Below are 17,210 nucleotides of genomic sequence, written 5' to 3' on the forward strand. Positions count from 1 at the left end.
TACACTTATGCATAATAGTGAAGCTAATTGATTCATTAAGAATCACAGCAGTCGCCTGGGTGCTCTGTGGTGTAACAGAATAGGAGAGGGAGAGAGAACATGAGAATAAATATAACTTCAAGGAGGAATGAACAAAGTGCTATTAAGATTTAATACAATGCACGACACGGAGGAATGATAATGCACAAAACATCCTTGATAAACGGTGTTTCACTGTATATTAGTTTACATTAGATGCTAGTGTTGTAAAATGTAAATTCCTATGCTGGTGGTGAATTTATACTTGATTATACAGTGTCATCTGCTGGTCAGTCAAGGACATTTCACAGTCTCATTTTAAGCCTCAAACACATGACCATAACAAACGTTTTCAGTGGAACCCAAAAAACATGTAACTCATTTATGTCATGAATATCTAAACATCTGGTCGCTGTGTGCCCCTGTGTGTGACGGGTTACAGGTTTAGTGCACAGCTGTCCCTTGCAACTAAATTGTTACACTAAACAACATAAAAAACAAACGCATCATCGAATACTCATTCTACCTCAGTGAATACAAACACATCACACACAAGTGACCAGTTTCATTGTCATAGAAAACACACACGTTCTCTTTCAAACAGGATTAATTTATATAGGCAGCATAAAAAATATAGCAGAGGACCAACAGTGTGTGTAAAGACTAAAGCCAAGTGGAAACGAGCCAAATGCTGGTGAAGTCGTGCTGCGGCTGATTTAAAAAAATATTATATAAAGTCTACAGGCACATTGGTAGGAAAACGTCAAATATCAAACATTATATGCGGCTGGTAAAGTCAGGAATGTGTATTAGGATCAATAAACCTTGCCTCACACAATAGTTCCAGTGACCGTGGAGACTAACACTAACATCTATGAATCTATCAGCAAAAACAGTGTAGATGTAGGACATAGAGGCTTTTTAAAAAATATTATAAAAGAATAAAAGCTCCATGTCGACTCTCTTTCACAAAGAGTGCACAATGCTTCTTTGATGTAGCAGTAGACAACTCCCGTGCCCGTAATGAGTGGGTTGGTTTAGCTCTGAATGAAGCCGTCCTTTTCTAAATTGAGCAATCGTGGTTCATGTTTGTTGACAGCATACAGTTACAATGACCTCGCCGATGAATGGGCCGAACACCAACAGCCACTGTTTGCGTTCTGATTAGTAACCAGCCAATGACTTACTGGAACAGCAGGGAATTTGGCCCCTTTGTAACCCTTGGACGGACACACATAGCTCAGCCCGACACGGTGCAGCATTGTGTAGCTTTACTAGAAAAGATATCCTACAGAGGAGCCAGTACGAATGATGTCACCTATAAAGATTTATCCTCGTCAGTACAGCTAAAGTGAATACTGAGACTTCTCCTTCAACTCTCCTTGAATGACAGATCAAAAACATTTCTCATGCCCTGCAGCGAGACAGCCCTTTCATAATCGCACAGACACGGTCCTTTCAAACAACAGTGTGAAGCTGTAACACACAGAGATTTCTTTTTGAGACAGTCCTCTGCACCAGTTTGACCAAGGTTGATCATCAAGAGACCACTCAGCAGAGAGATTTTGGTCGAACCTTCGGGAAAAGCTGAAAATTAAACAAAAAAGAAAACATTGACAATCATGTTATTTTTCTTCATTGTGAAACACATTGTGGTGAGAAAATCAGGAAGTGAAGATTACATTGTTCATTAGGAGGTGACATCTTACCCCAAAGTAGTTGTTTGGAACAAATCCCTCCCTTCCACAGAGTGAGGCCCACCACCACCCCGACCCCTCAGGTTTCTGCAGGATAGTGACCATGTCTCCCTCTCTGAAGCTCAGCTCATCGGCTGCCTGAGCTGGGTAGCTCCATAGAGCATACAGCACCCCACTGTTCTCCACCCCCATGGCCTCCTCCACACCTGATATCACAAAGAATATAGGAGATATATAAATCAGTCTGTGTTGCTGCTTTTTTTTCCCTAATAAAAATCCTCATGTGTCCAAGACCGTCATCTACCAGTGAATAAATGCAAAGTTTGAGTGTAATAAGTTCTAAACAACATTTCAAATCATTGGCAAAAATGCAGATTTAGTATAAATAAATAAGAACAAAAATCCTATATTTTTATACTTGCTATGACAATTTGTCCTGTTGAGGTGTCTTTGAATAAAACATCAGAACCTTTTCTGTTCCCTTTATGTAACTTTGGATGAGAATCTTAACTAAGAGCGATATATGTAAACTTATTGTTTCATCAGCTGTATTATGTGCATGTGCGTGAATGACTGATAGGAGACCCAGAAAACCAGAGGTTAAAAGTGCGTCAGATGCAACAAATGTCAACTGGTGTCATCCTATGATTCATTCAATCATGAATGACTTTTAGCAGTTAATAGTGCAGTGTCATAGGGTGTGTGTGTGTGTTTGTGTGTGATGGTGCATGTGTGGGCGAGTCGCCTCACCCTTTAGGAAACTCTCACACTCCTCAAACGCAGCAGCATAAGGATCACACTTCTGGGAGGCAATAGCGCCGTCGCTCTCTGTCATGGCCATGACAGCGGCTCCATTCCTCACCAAAAACTCACACAGAGGACGATCGTTACAAGAGGCTGCACAGTGCAGTGGAGTCCTGTGGGCCAAAAAACAGCAGTAAAATTAAATACATCAAGGGTACAATGTTAAGTGCTAAAAATATCCAGGATTTATTATGACCTTCACAGTGTCATGAGCGAAGCCTTCACCTTGGCAAACTTTAAACCTATCCTGCTACCTTTACCGCCACAGAACCTTCCCCGGAGGCCACAGTCAATGAGGGAGAAGATAAATGTGTAAAACAATAAGTAAATATTTACCAGCCGTGGCTGTCTGGTGAGCTGACATTGGCTCCGATGCGAACAAGGAAATCCACCACATTGTAATGGCCTCCGCAGATCGCATTGTGAAGGGCAGTGATGCCTTCGTCATTGGGTTGGCTGGGGTCGTTCATCTATGGAAAACATTTAACACAATTCATCAGTTAAACTGCAATTAAATGCATTACAAGAAGTGTGATGCTAAACAAAGAAATGCTTCTGTTGTAACCGGCTTCTTCCATTTTCACAGCATTTAACCTCCAGCTCGTGGCTGGAAATAGAAGCTGTTGTACTGAGAAGCAGAGCTGTGCTGAACAAACAAGGGCCTGCGTGCTCAGCATTCCTTCCCTGAGACAATGTAAGTTAAATATAACATATTTTTCACTGCTTCTTAATGTCCAAATTCAGAACTGGTGCACCAAGTTTGCCACTATGCTTTACTGTCTCAGTTTAGACTGGTTTGACTTTCCACCCTATAAAATGTAATTATGGAGGATGCTGATATAAGCTAAAAAGAATTTCAAGTGTTTTTGGAAGATGTGGAGTTAGTACTGATGATAAATATGGTAAACAATATAACCAAAATGACAAATGCAAAGTGCTTTATTGCCTGCATTTTAATGTGTGAACCATTATTCAGTCTCTATGAATCAATCTGACCCCTATGATTTTGCTTTGAATACTAAATCATAGCTTAATGTATTAAAATATATTTTTTATCTATATAACCATTGATGTTATGGGTGTAGTATTTTGGGTATACTATCAGTCGAAGTAGTAGTAGCAGCATAGTAGTAGTAGTAGCTGTACACACACCTCCTGCACTGCTCTCTGCACTGTCTCCAGTTCTCCGACCAACGCTCCGTCCAGCAGCAGGACCAGTGGACTGAGCCGAGCTCGATTCCCGGTACCTCTGCGCTCCCGATTGGACCGCCGCAGAATAGAATGGTAGCTCTGAAGGGACAAAAAGGATGGTCAGTTGCATAAAGTAAAACACTTGACAGCAGAGAATCTCTTCCACAAACTAACCTAACATTAGCTGTTTAACAATGAAAACTGTTGCCAGATAATGTACAGTAGAAACATAAACATGTCCTTTACAATGCACTGAAAGCATAATAACACATTCCCATTCCCTAATCCCATTATTATTTGACTCTATTATCTAATCCTCTGGTGTTTTACTATATGTTCCTTTTCTTTTTTCATATGTTCCCTTTAAATGAACTGGCTTCATCAAATTTTCAGCCAAATCTTTTTTTTTCCTTTTACAGTTTGACATCTTTCTGCTTATGATTATGTTCCTACGAGCCTTTCTTACTCTGAAGTCATGGGGAATCAGTGAGGATGTCTGAGGTAGAGGGGCAGGAGGTGTAGCGCTGTCCTCTCCATCTGAGGAGCTGCTGGTCTCGCTACCCTGCTCCCCCTTCTGCCGGCGATCCTTCCTGCGAAAAAGCTTGTTAATGAGATTTTTGTACTGGTTCGGCTGATAGTGCGAGGCCCTCTTCAGGGGCTGTGACTGGTCCACGGAGCCCCGTCTCTTCAGCGCCCGGGGGATTTCTGCCCGGATACGGAGCAGCTCCTCCAGGTCAGGGATCTCCTGGGACTGGGCCTCAGGGGCCACGACTGGCTGCAGCCTGGTGGGGCTCAGGGGCCGGGGAGCAAGCGGCATGCCCTGCTCAATACCACCCCCTGGCATGCTGGGATTCTCACAAATCACAGGGATGTGATGAATAAAGTCCATCCGCTCTAACTCTGCATCTATATCCCCTGGGTTCAGCACTGCAAAGATGGATAGCACACCACATGTTAGTTGAACAAAGATCCTGTGAACAGAGACAATGCGCAGATTTAAATGTGTTTTACCATCGCTGTATATGGCTGGCTGTCTAAGCTCAGGTGGGTGTTGCAGAGGCTGGAGTACAGGTTGGTGGAAGAATTCCCTGGGCATGGGTATGGCAGGTTGGTAAGGGGGCATGTCCCCTTCTCCTCCTAGGACTCTGGGGTGGCGGGTGGCCATTGCTCCCCAATGAGGGTTTTGGAGACGCATGATGACAGAGAGAGGGATGGGTCTGCGCTGACGGGACTGAGTAGAAGTCGGGGGAATAGAAATACGGGAGATGATGGGCTGAGGGTAGTAAGGGGAGTGGGCTGGGGATGTGACATCTGGAGGTACTGATATGCGTGTGTTACGGGGAAGAGAACCATGGGAAAACGGGAGAGATGGAGAGCGAGGATCCTGGAAAGGGAAAATAAAGAGGGATAAATTCTTCCTCATCCCAAACCACTGTATCAGATACAATGTGAGTGGTCTCTTATAGTGCCAAATCACAGAGGATTATCGTTAATTCTGCAGCTTTATGGAGCTCTTAAGCCTCTTTTAGTTCTTTTTTTTTATGTTACTGCTGGCTAATTTATTGTGTGCTTCAGTTTCATCACCGTATCAACAATTAGGCAACCACTTGTCAACTGCTAGCAGCAAAATGCTCTGATAGACCTGGTCAGTAGAGAGTTAGAGGTCAGGTGGAAAGAAACAAGGTTCCAACGGGACAATAATGTTGCCATGTGTCTGCTGGATGTGGAAGTATGCAGGTATTTCCTGACACAACTGAACTTGCTAGCTGTGTTTGGCTGAGCTTTTAGCAGTTATGATGATTTGGACTAATAAAAAAGAAACACTATGACAGAGGTTTGAGTACGAGAATCCAATGAGGTGTGTGTTCTCTAGAAATGATAACTCTTATCTCCACCTACAGTTTGTTGACGAAACTTAAACGTGTGAACGACAATATTAGGTAATTGCTGTAACTCCCTCTGGGTGAATATTTGTGGTTTCTCAAGCGCTTGAGGGAATGGTGTAACAATTAACATGCAGTGAAAAAGCAGATTACTTAGAACTAATTTTGAATCTAATTTGCATGTCTCTTTTAGCAGCACGTACCTTTTTGGGGCTCGGCGCTGGAGGAGGTCCATCAAGATTGGATTCTCTCCAGCTGCTATTTGGCACAGATCGCCGCAGCCAATCTGTCTCTGCAACAAGAAAGTGTTAAGTCAAGAAACAGAGCCCAGGCAGAGAACCAGTGCTCTTAGGACCAATTCATTCCATGACTTCACACCCAAAAAAAAATAGAAAAAAAAAAATAACAGATACGGATCAGAAATTAACCAACTGTCATAGGTGTGGTGAGGTTTTCTCTCATAGGACACATCCAGATCCGTCTCATTCCACTTGCCAGGACTCTTTTGCCGCTGCACACCCTCATCTGAGAGAGAAAAACAGAATGAATCAGATAAAGAATGAAAATAAGTAAGTAAAAGAAACAAAAAAACAGAGTAGAAGTGCTAGAAAGAAGGAGAAATTACAAAAGTATGTTTTAAAAGAAAGGTACTTTATCTATAGAGTTGAAGGATCTCTTAAGAGCACTGTGACATTAAACTCATATTCAATTTTAAAGCGTAATGTAATTCTTTTGGGTGGGCTGGCATGGTGACACAAATCACTTTTCCACTTTTTCACTGATAGGTTGCAGTGTATTTTCATAGTTCTTTTTTGTTTAAACGTGTTGCAGTATTTTTCTATTTTTTGTGTCAAACAGGTAGGACTACCATACTGTATTTCTATGAAGCCCACTGGTAGCATTATGTTTGTTTTTGCCAAAGTTCAGTTACACCAAAAGTCAGCTTCCAGTGCTTTCCACCCACCCTAATATGAACGGACTGTTTGGGGTTCAGTAACATAACAGTAGGATTATTCATGAGCTTTTACTGTGACTAACATACAATATCTAAACACCATGTTCAGCAATACAATACCCTGTTCATCACTTCAACACACCATTAGATAGGGTAAACACTGAATATCAACAGCTGTCCAGCAATACACTGAGGGACAGTTCAGATTTAGTACTACCAGCTTCATGATTGTGCAGCACTTAAATGATATCTGTAACGGAAACATCCACTTGAAACTGAAACTGTTTTTGTTTTCAAAACTACTACTTCTTCACGAAACAAAACAATGTTGGTCATATTGTAAATATTACAGCGCAAATCCCTCAACTGCATGCTGAGGTCATGTTTCCTTTATGTACAGTCTGACAATCTCTCAGGGAGTTTCCCACCTTGCATCTGATGTTGACTCAAAATGACTACAATGCAAATAAAGTGAACTTAATCCCATGATTAAATATTTTTGTTGGCCCACAACTATCAGCTTACTGTATTAATGCTACATAACTACAGCCACTCACCAGATTGCCTGATACCAAAATTTTTCGGGAGAGTGTTGGACATTGTATGATTGAAAGACAAAGGAGAGGGGCTTCTGTCCGCCCGAGGCGACCTGCGGCCCTGCGGGCTGTTGTCATAAGGGCTCAGCAGTTTGAAGGAGGAGTGGAGTGAAGGAGAGTGAGGTGGCTGGTCAAAACCTTTGGGGCTCGGGGAAGGGCTTCTATCTTTGTAACTCGTTGAACCTCGTGGGCTCCTGTCGTAATGAGAGGGGGAATTGCGTCTTCGGCTCTGAGGTGACTGGCCGTACAAGTAGCTGTCGGATCCAGTTCGAGGAAGTGGAGAGTTTGCCCTCCTGTGGCTCTTGGGGGATGAGCGAGGGCTGGTGAAGACAGGGGGGGATGGTGCATTTTTATTGCTGGAGATGAAGGAGTCCACAGAACGGAAAGATGTTGAGCTCGGGGAGAAAGGCATAGAGCTGGAGCTGCCATTGCTGCTGCTGCTACTTGACTGCTTTGTAGAGACGCAGATGTTGGGCAGCTCTGTGGACTGAGGCTTCTCTGGGGTGACTGTATGGCTGGTCTGCAAGGAAAACATTATAAACTTAAAATTTTAATGTAAAGGCTATACTATACTATACTACTGAATAGTAAAATTAGAGCAGTGTGTTATTTGAACAAAGATCAAATATTAAGTTTTTTTTTTTTTTTTTTTGCAAAAATGACTGTCCATGAGTCTTTTACAGCAGGCACAAGGCTACGACTCACAGGACACATTTTTGATGAATACTGACAAAATAATTATTTTGGTTAATATGACAAGGTGTTTAAGTTTTACTGGTCAGTGGAGTAGTGGATCATTTAGCTAAATATGTGGCCAGGCAAACCCCAGGAACACATTTTAGATTATAAGAAATAATAATGCTAGTGGCACGACAGAGGCTAGCTAGGAGAGGGTGCAGGACTTCAGCTCACTAAAGCAGGACACACACTTCAAATACTACAAAGAATATGACTGTTACAAACTGCTGCAAACTAACAGCTAAAAGAAGAAACCAGTACTCAAGGTCAGTGTTTGTTGAGTGTATTTGTATGCATTTGTACCTGAGGCTCGGACACTGTATTGTTGTTGTTGGAGGAGGCCTCCTTCAGCAGGGAGTTAAACTCTCTGGATAACTCGTCCGCTGTAGCCAGCGATGCATTTAGGTCATCATTTATGGTCTGGACTGAATATAAACCACAGCAGTACCACAGAAAATTAGCAAAGGATATTACACCCATGTGAACAAATAAGACACTGAGCCAAAAGGACAAATCAAGGGTTTGTGGAAACTCACACAGCATGCCGCTGCCAACGCCTGTCTGAGAACTCATGGCTGCGAGGTAGCAGTGTTCTGCTCCTGTAAAACAAAACCACCACAGCTTTTAGGAGAAAAGTCTCACACCACCTTCAACTAACAATGTTTTTACAATCTTTTATTTGCATTCAGCATAGACACTTTACAGGACTCGGCTCGGCTCCTGCCAATGGTAAAACACTACAGCTCAAAGATTCATACGAACAAGCTGGTTTCTGCCATTCTATCTGACTAAGCCTCTGACTCTAGTCCAGGTCTAGTCTTGCTGTGTCTTCAAACTGAACATGCAACATAGCTCCCTGCTCTCTCATCCCCTCAGGCACTCGACAGGTCTGTGAACAGTTAACCTGAATGCCCTTCATGTCCAAACAACCCAAAATCTGCTTATACTTTAGCAACTGCAACAAAAAAGCATTTGTAGGCAAAAGATTTATGTGAATGCACTAAATAAATAAATAGATAAATCTCAGCCTTAACCCTTTGTGTTAGGTGAGCTGGCAGCAGTACTCGCTGACTCAACCACATTATCTGTGACACCCGGTATTTCAGCATTACCTATGACTAGTCTGTTTGAAAGCCAGTTTCACACAGACAGACATACAGTACAGTGCAAGTGGACGACAGATTATACTACTACTCCAGACAGTTGCGTATGCCGACAGGTCAGTTAGTCAAGTCTGGGTGCGAAAAGACATCCAATGTGTCATTGAATAATTTCTGATTTCTGCTCATCCATATACTCTACATGTGACAACAACAGCTGTCAAATATTGAGAAAACTAAGACTTTGGAAGACTTTGGGCAATAAGTTGTCACTTTGTATTTTTGGGCAACAGTATCACAAGTTTTAATTAAATTAAAAGAAAAAATAGAGAGTTTACTGCTTTGATGAATTTTCATTAATAGGGGATTAAAAAAAAGAAAAGCTAATTAGTCCATGGCACCTTCCTCACAAAATTAAAATACAAACACTGTGTAAAGACTTAAAGGTCCCATATAGTATAAAATTAGATTTCTATGTCTTTTTTGATTATAGATCGGGTCTAGGTTCTATATTAATACTGTGAAAGTATCAAAGCCTCAGTCCACAGAGAAATACACACAAGCTGTATTCAGAAACTGAGCCTTAAAACCAGTCATAAGGACTAACTAACTAACTTTGTGATGTCACAACAAAACAGTCATCACTTTCAGCCATGCCCCACCCACCTGGACCCACTTTCCAACCTTGCAGGATTTGGTTTCTCTAAATGTTTACCTAAAATCTGCTATATTTTTATTTGATCGCTCAGAAAACAGTCAGCCAATCAGAAGAGATGCTCAGAGCCTCTCACTAGAGCCCGAGAGAGGAAAATACTTTTTCTTATGGATCAACACTTCAAATAAAACACAGGAAAAGAGTAAAATACGGGACCTTTGATATTGTAAAGAACCTTTCATTCATGGCATTCTTAAATGGACCAGTAAGTCCTGATATTCATGTACACCTAGATAACATATATGCCATGTTAATTTAAACCCACTATACTGTATTATTTCCATTGGATAGTAAATATGTGCATTTTGAGGCTGAAATAATAAAATATCCATACATTTTATTTAAATCATACGTTTATCAAAGTCCTCACACACCTGTCTCCCATTTACAATCCTGCTTTAACTAATAATGCCATTCAAGTTTAGTAACACAGGCAGATGGAAAGTGAAGTCAGTCTTTCTGGCTGTGGAAAACAAGGAATCCTCTGTCCCTGATGATTCAGCAGCTAGGCCTGCTGTGTGACCACTTACCATTACTGTGAGCTGTTTTGGTACGTTTCCCACTTCAAAAACCAACTAAGGGCTACTCTTAAACTGTATTATATCATCATGTGCATTGTATAACAGGTGTATTGGTTTCTTCTTGTGCCTACTGCTGGCCCTGAATGCCCTGTCTGCATGTTCTTCAGTTAGTAATACCCTATTTTTTCAATGGTAACCTTCATTTATTGAATGTATTTCTTCAACCGTGGAAAAATAAGCCTTACAACATCTCCAAAGCTCTCTTCTCTAGTTGTATTTTGTTTAGTTATACAGAAACAGAAAACAAGATATGATACACATAACACAGCTTTGGAGGTGTTGAAAGGATTTTTTCACTTCTCGTTCCCTTTTTGTGCCCCTTGACAACATCTGACACACCCTTCTCATTCACTGGATAAGCCCCCAACACCAGTTGAACATTAGCCTGGACAAGAAGGAAACATGTCACATAAGGTCATCAAATTGAAGTGCACAGCACTGTCAGATAATAAATGTTCTTCACAATGTGTGCTGTGCTGTGCTGTAGCAGGGACTTGTCGTTCTGGCGACAGGCTCACATTCCTTACCACTCCTCCCAGTGAGGCATCCACCTCACAATGTCTGGGACGCTTATCTCTGTCAACGGCAGCTCACACAAAAACAGATTAAACTCTCTCTGACTCACAAAGGTCAGGTCGATCACTCGCTGGCTCAACTCTCCCTCTTCCTGCCCTGTAATTCATTCACCCCGCCTCTCCCCTCCCTGTGAAACGCTTCTGTGTGCTGTGTTGTCACTGGCACATTATCACATCACCACCAAACTACATATGAAAGTGCTGTTAGTGAACATTGAATACTTAATAAGATGAAAACTGTAATTAAAAACATCAGTGGTAATTTGCATCTTCTCTTCACTCTTATTAGCATATTTTACTATTGCGCAAATACAGTAAGGTGAACTTGTTTTCTAGGCTAGACTTTTCCTTTCAGCATTCAGGAACAGAAACATTAATCATCTCAAAATTTAACGTGGACTGACAGATTGTGGTCGCTGCAGCGATGCTGTTCTCTAGACCAGGCTTGCTGACCTGCTGCTGCACTTCAGTCGCTTTCTCACGAGAAGTTTCTTTAAAATGTCATAAACATTTTCTTTCCAGTGCTTAGATTACAATGGCAGCTGGTTCAACCATTTTAACATACCTCAATTAGCTCTCTCGAGTGGTAAAGTCAAGATGAAAACCACAAGATAAAAACATGAGGGAGTGCTTAACTCCTTAACTTGGCAACTCAGAAACTTTGCTAATGGACACTCAGAAAAGCAGAAAGATCCTGTGGGAAGCAGAAAGGAGGTTTAAGGATTAAAGACAATAATCATTAGTTTTGCAGAATGCCAGGGTGTGTCTGACCGAGACTACACGCAGTCCCTCCTTCTCTCCCATTCCTTTTAAGTACTTCACCAACAATCCATGATTACGCATCTAACTGATTCTCTAGTCTCTGCTGAACTCCTCATTTTCATCTAGGCGTCCATTCCTTTCCTTCCTCTCCTGTTTCACAATTGTGGCTGCCTCATTCATATCCTTCCTCTAGACCTGTCTGGCTTTGTCTAAGTTCACTCATGGCAGGGAACCTGGCTGAGACCGAATGATAAGAAAATTCCTGTATTACAACTTGATGCTTTCCTTTGTGATTTGCTTTTCATTTTTCTTTGTCAAGGACTTCTAAAATCTAAGTCTGGCTGTTAGTCATCATGCACACAACATAAACTAAATTACCACAAAACTACCACTGGTGGATAAACCTGCTGCCAATCCCCACAGTTGTGATTTCACATGGCTGCGGTGATACACTCTCTTAAGCTCCAGGGAAAACATACACATTGCTTTTAAAATCTTATTTTCACAAGCTTTCTTAACTGCTCTTGCATAGAGCCTGATTCAAAATATCCAGAATATCATTGGTGTGAGTTCACCTGGAAGTGTTTTCATGGCAGAAGTCCAAGCTCAAAGATAACAAAGGTGTCATGTTTACACTGGCTCACCACCATCTCGAATAATGGGGAGTCAATTAAAATGAGCTGCTAGTATTTCTGGATTCTAACTGGAGATTAAGGTCATGGCAAAATGTGCAAATGCAGGTGGGAGTTATTGTGTAATTGTTGCATAAGACACCAGGAATTTGTGTCATAGAGCTCTAGGAAGGAGATCATCTGGTGCATTTATGGTTTTCCCCTTCAGTACCTGCCACCACAGGAAGTGTTTCCAAGAAAAGTGTATCTGCAACACCTCACCTCAGGTCTCGAGCTGTATCGACTTTTTTCCCAGCTACTGTACATAAGCTGTTGAGTAAAATTTGACTGTTGAATGATGAGTTGACCTATGACCATCCATAAATAGCTCATAGATCATTCATGTCTTCTACTCCCAGCTTTCATCAAGCATAAGCTTCTCACATACAAAAACTCCACCCAAAGTACTTTTTTATAATGCTTACGCCCCAACCTACTAATTCAATGAAATGCTTAGCCTGTCTACCTGTGTAAATACACACACAAGTGTGCAGCACACTCATGATGCTGCAGGCTCTCCTTTGGCAAAGTGGCCTCTGGCACTATGCTAGCTATCCTCTTCACAGTGTTCTCCGCAGCATGTGACTTAGGAATCTCTCAGTGCTACACAACATAACAGACATTTCTGGCAAGTTACATGCTCAATCTAATGCCTGCAATGTGTCATGCTCATGCTGAGGAGCAAAAAAAAAGAAGTGTACAAAGCAGGGCCATTACCAAGAGAGGACAAATACTATGCCTGTCTGTTTGCATGTGTGTACATGTATGAACTGAATCACTATGAGGAGAGTAAAATTACAAGGTGTTCTGGTGATAGTATGAACAATTTGTTAGGAAACAGGTATCTGCAAATGCATGACACAATGCAACCCAGCAGGTTTGGATTGAGAACCAGTACAGAACACACAAGTTGGATGAATGCCATCTAAATCCTGCTCTGACAGGAAGGTTTGGTTCGCACACAAATTACAGTTGTGTCAAAATCAGTCCTGCCAACACATTTCAGTTCCTAACTTGCAACAACATTCCCATATCATTAGATACTATTTATATGGCACTATACTTTCATTGCACTAATATCATCATTCACTAATATTATCATATCATTATTATCATAACATGAACCGCTCATTTTTGCATTTATGTATTATACTATTATATTAGTACCATAATGTGTACAGCTTTTTTTTTTTTTAAATTTACTGTATTGTGCTGCTACTCTACCTGTCTCTGCAAATTGCCCCTCAGGAATAAGAATGGGCGTGAAAGGACAGCAACAATCACAAATCACCACTAATTCATTCAATATTGACAGGTCAGAATATGCTGAACATCCAATAATAATATTACATAAAAGATCATAAAAACACTATTTAACCAGATAGCATCACTATTAATAAAAGCATAATACCTCGTGGGTCCCTGTAGATAGTAACTCCTCATAGGTTGTAAATAGCTGTATAATGACTATAATACTGGCTGCACATAGGTCTATCAATGTCCAGCAGCTTTGCTGTGGCACTTCAGCTTCACTCTGTGGCCGTAGACTATGAGGCATGCCAGGCAGAGATGGTAGCCTAACATCTGATTTTCATTAGTTTAAGAAGAAGCTCCTCCTCGCAACAAGACCCCTCACAATGAACAAGAAAACCGTGGAAAGAACTAAAGAGGAAAATACGTTTTCCCATCAACTGGAGCTACGAACAGACACTAACGACGCACCAATCGTACGCCACAAACATGGTATTATAAAGCGTAATTCATCACGAGTCTTCAAACTCATACAGTTAATCCCACGCAGAAGTGCGTAGCCTACGTTACGGAGCGGATTGAAAAAATCATTACCTCAAGAATGAGAGTCCTTTAGTTCTTTTGTCTCAGACTAAAAACAAAAGCTGAGCCCTAGTCAAAGTTTCTTGTCTTCCTGAAGTCGGGTTCCTTAGTCTGTGTTTGCCTCTTGTGTCAGTGGCTCCAGACATTTAGTCATAGCTGCGTACTGAGTGGAGTTATTTTGGCTCAGAGTCCAGCCCCTCTGGATCTCTCCGCCACTGTAACCCGAGCCAGGTGTTTCTACCACAGCTGGCCCAGGTAAAATATGCCACCAGGTTTGACCTGACATTTTCAGTTGACGTTTTCTTTGAAGTAGCCCACATGAAAGCATTGAATACAAAGAATATGATTCGAATACAATTATTCTTTTATACATTTATGTTGACTAATGTGAAAGATGCAACATCTATATGAGTAATATTTTTTTTTTTACATACTTACAGCAACTTCAGTACAGATTTTATAACACACTGAGCCTTTAAATGTGGGGGCAAAGTTTTTTAAGTTGTATTCTGTTGTTGTTAGAGCTGATTCAAGGGGGATCTCGTGTCAATTTCTGTGCCAGATAGGGCCCTTTAGGAAAAGTATCAGTATGTCCTGTCATTCTGATTCATGCTGGTGTTGTCCAAATCAGACTACTAGCATAAAATACAATCAGAGGCCATAGATATCCATTATATGTACTAATAAGGTTCTGTTTTTGCTACGTCACGGATTATTATTTATTGATCTTTTTTTTTTAACTTTTCGGATTGCGACATTTACCTAGGTGGACCAGATCCAAGTGAACCACAAATGGGCGGGTTTGTTAATCATTTAACCCTTAACCTAACGTCATTCATTTAACGTAAAAAAACAAAAAAACAACGTCATCGCGTAAGCTATACGTGCTCCACCCCACACTGGTGAAGCGTTTCCGCCAAGATGGTTGTTGGTGCCTTCCCTATCGCCAAGCTCCTGTATCTCGGAGTGAGGCAGATGAGCAAGCCTGTAGCGAATCGGATAAAAGCGGGAGCCCGGAGAAGCGAGTTCTTCAAAACTTACATATGTCTACCCCCGGCACAGCGTAAGTAACCGAGCTAACGGCTACTAATGACCGCTAGATTTCAGTGTCAGACACCCGGACGGTGGATAGGGCGGGGATCGCTACGAAATCCAATGGGATTGCATCAGTCAAGACCGCTTACCCAATCACTTTCACCGGTTTATCTGGTCGACCAATAGCAGCCAGGGACGCTCGAAGAGGGAGGGCCTTGTTTGTCATTGAACAGGTTACAGAGTGAAGCCTTTGCTTTTATTAGGACAGAACAGGAGAGGACAATTATCTGAATGTTTTTTTTTCCCAGGTCCTGTTCAGGTTATAATATCAGATGGAAATGTTTTAGATCAGGCACCGTGCTCTGTTATTTAGACATTTATAAGTGGTTCAAAACACTGATGAAATGGCAGGTAAAGTAATGTTAAATATACTATATGTGCTGTACTGTACCAGAAAACTTTTCTACTAGGACTTCACAAGAAAAACCTACCTAGCTCGAAGTAATCACTATTTAATTTCAAAAACATTTACACCAGTCACACAAAATGATACACAGCAATTTAAACAAAGAATAAGACATTAAAAAGAAAGTGAAAGTGTGAATGAAAACCAAATGAGTCTTGCAAACAAACGTGCTTGAGAAATTTGTTGTGCTATAAACTCACAACAAATTTGTCTTGGGAATCCTACAGGGCAGTTAGTGGTGCATTCACATTCACAATACGTACTGCAACCTATGTGAACACAACTATCTCTGATCACAAATGCATTCTCATGTGTATCATCTGGTACATTGTGAGCAAATCTTATATTGAAAGCCTAATTTTCATGTGCTTGTGTACTATGTGCTCATTGTCTTCACAGTTTACCACTGGATTGAGATGAGAGCAAAGATGCGGGTCATGGGCTTTCGGGGTTCCACCATTAAGCCACTGAATGAGGACGCAGCTGCAGAGCTGGGCGCAGAGTTGCTGGGAGAGGCAATCATCTTCCTCATCGGTGGTGGATGTATGGTGCTGGAGTACAGCAGGCAGGCCTCTAACTCCCGCCGCAAAGAGGAGGAGCTGAATGAGACCATCACAAGCCTACAGACTGAACTAGCAGAACTAACACTAACCACAGAGACTCTAGAAGCTCGATTGAAAGAGGTCAACAGGCTAGTGCTGTCCTTTCCTGCTCCCACCAATAAGTGATTAAATAAGTTCTTTGCTATATGGCATGGTATTGTTTGTTGATCAGTGTGTGATGGAATAAGAGTGCACCAACATAGTGCTGCCATATGACCACCCTGCTTCACACACCCTAAACCCATGAAGTAGGGTGGAAGAGGTGGACTTGAGCATATCAATGCGCTGTACATTTGGGTGGTATCATGAGCTCATGTTTTGAGCAACTAGTTATAAAGGGGGATTGCTATGATATTCATAGTGAATTTCTGTGTTTCATCTCGCATGTCCATTACAAGACTTGACTATATATGAACACAGGGTTAGACCCTAAAGTTAATATATTTGATAACAGCTACAGCATATTACTTTTTATTTCAGCGATCCTCATGGACCTTAATCGCTTAGGAAATGCATATTTTCATGCTTGATCGGCTTCAGTTATGAGTAAGTCTAGATTATATACTGCAACTCAAAAACATCAGGTCACAACAGTGGATTGTTTTTGACAATATCTGCCCATGCAGTTTCACAGACATGTCACATTGTATTTACACTGTGAATCCCTTTGCTGGTACATGTATATTGGATGTGATGGCAATTGTAAAAGGAAGGTGTAAAATAAAATTGTATGCTGTCTGTTGATGGAGTTTGTGTCACATTGCACACAAATTAAGATCACCCCACTCTCATCACTTCATGTGAGCTAACAACAAACTATATGAAATCCAGTTTCAGCTGATGGCAGAAGTGATTAAGTAGGTATGTTTATGACACTACATTACCCAGCATGCCTTCAACGTAAACACTACACTACTTCCTACTTTGAACTGTTCCAAACGTCCGGTTAGAGTTTCGGACGCTAGAGGGCGGAAGCGACCCTTTCAAT

At 41.4% G+C, this 17,210-nt stretch overlaps 2 protein-coding genes across 4 annotated transcripts; one reads left to right on the forward strand and one right to left on the reverse strand.

Moving 5' to 3' along the window:
* Positions 1-128: 128 nt before the first annotated feature.
* On the reverse strand, positions 129-14,274 carry ppp1r13l (protein phosphatase 1 regulatory subunit 13 like). Of its 3 annotated transcripts, none has more exons than XM_022738657.1 (13): positions 14,132-14,274; positions 8,419-8,481; positions 8,186-8,307; positions 7,106-7,664; positions 6,026-6,118; positions 5,797-5,885; positions 4,722-5,094; positions 4,177-4,637; positions 3,672-3,809; positions 2,856-2,989; positions 2,466-2,632; positions 1,728-1,921; positions 129-1,605 (listed from the first exon to the last, which is right to left on the reverse strand). In XM_022738657.1, the coding sequence occupies exons 2-13, from the start codon at positions 8,453-8,455 to the stop codon at positions 1,570-1,572; spliced, it is 2,403 nt and encodes an 800-aa protein (XP_022594378.1). In that variant the 5' UTR covers positions 8,456-8,481; positions 14,132-14,274; the 3' UTR covers positions 129-1,569. The 3 variants fall into 3 exon arrangements, with proteins under 3 accessions (XP_022594378.1, XP_022594379.1, XP_022594380.1); XM_022738658.1 differs by lacking the exon at positions 14,132-14,274 and adding an exon at positions 13,698-13,947; XM_022738659.1 differs by lacking the exons at positions 8,186-8,307; positions 8,419-8,481.
* A 755-nt stretch (positions 14,275-15,029) lies between these two features.
* Positions 15,030-16,964, forward strand: opa3 (OPA3, outer mitochondrial membrane lipid metabolism regulator). Its single transcript, XM_022738615.1, has 2 exons — positions 15,030-15,182; positions 16,020-16,964. Exons 1-2 carry the CDS (start codon positions 15,041-15,043, stop codon positions 16,346-16,348), a joined length of 471 nt encoding a protein of 156 aa, XP_022594336.1. The 5' UTR covers positions 15,030-15,040; the 3' UTR covers positions 16,349-16,964.
* Positions 16,965-17,210: the final 246 nt, after the last annotated feature.

This window comes from Seriola dumerili, unplaced genomic scaffold, assembly GCF_002260705.1.
Source record: "Seriola dumerili isolate Sdu_G_001 unplaced genomic scaffold, Sdu_1.0 BDQW01000036.1, whole genome shotgun sequence".
Taxonomy (NCBI): domain Eukaryota; kingdom Metazoa; phylum Chordata; class Actinopteri; order Carangiformes; family Carangidae; genus Seriola; species Seriola dumerili.

What these genes read in the sequence shown, in the direction of transcription:
- ppp1r13l (XM_022738657.1), bottom strand. Translation starts at nt 8,455, where the DNA reads ATGAGTTCTCAGACAGGCGTTGGCAGCGGCATGCTGT. An exon ending in TTTTGGTATCAGGCAATCTG is followed by an intron (nt 6,119 to 7,105) that starts GTGAGTGGCTGT and finishes TTTCTCTCTCAG; the next exon opens with ATGAGGGTGTGCAGCGGCAA. An exon ending in TTCCAAACAACTACTTTGGG is followed by an intron (nt 1,606 to 1,727) that starts GTAAGATGTCAC and finishes TTTAATTTTCAG; the next exon opens with CTTTTCCCGAAGGTTCGACC.
- opa3 (XM_022738615.1), top strand. Translation starts at nt 15,041, where the DNA reads ATGGTTGTTGGTGCCTTCCCTATCGCCAAGCTCCTGTATCTCGGAGTG. An exon ending in ATGTCTACCCCCGGCACAGC is followed by an intron (nt 15,183 to 16,019) that starts GTAAGTAACCGA and finishes TTGTCTTCACAG; the next exon opens with TTTACCACTGGATTGAGATG.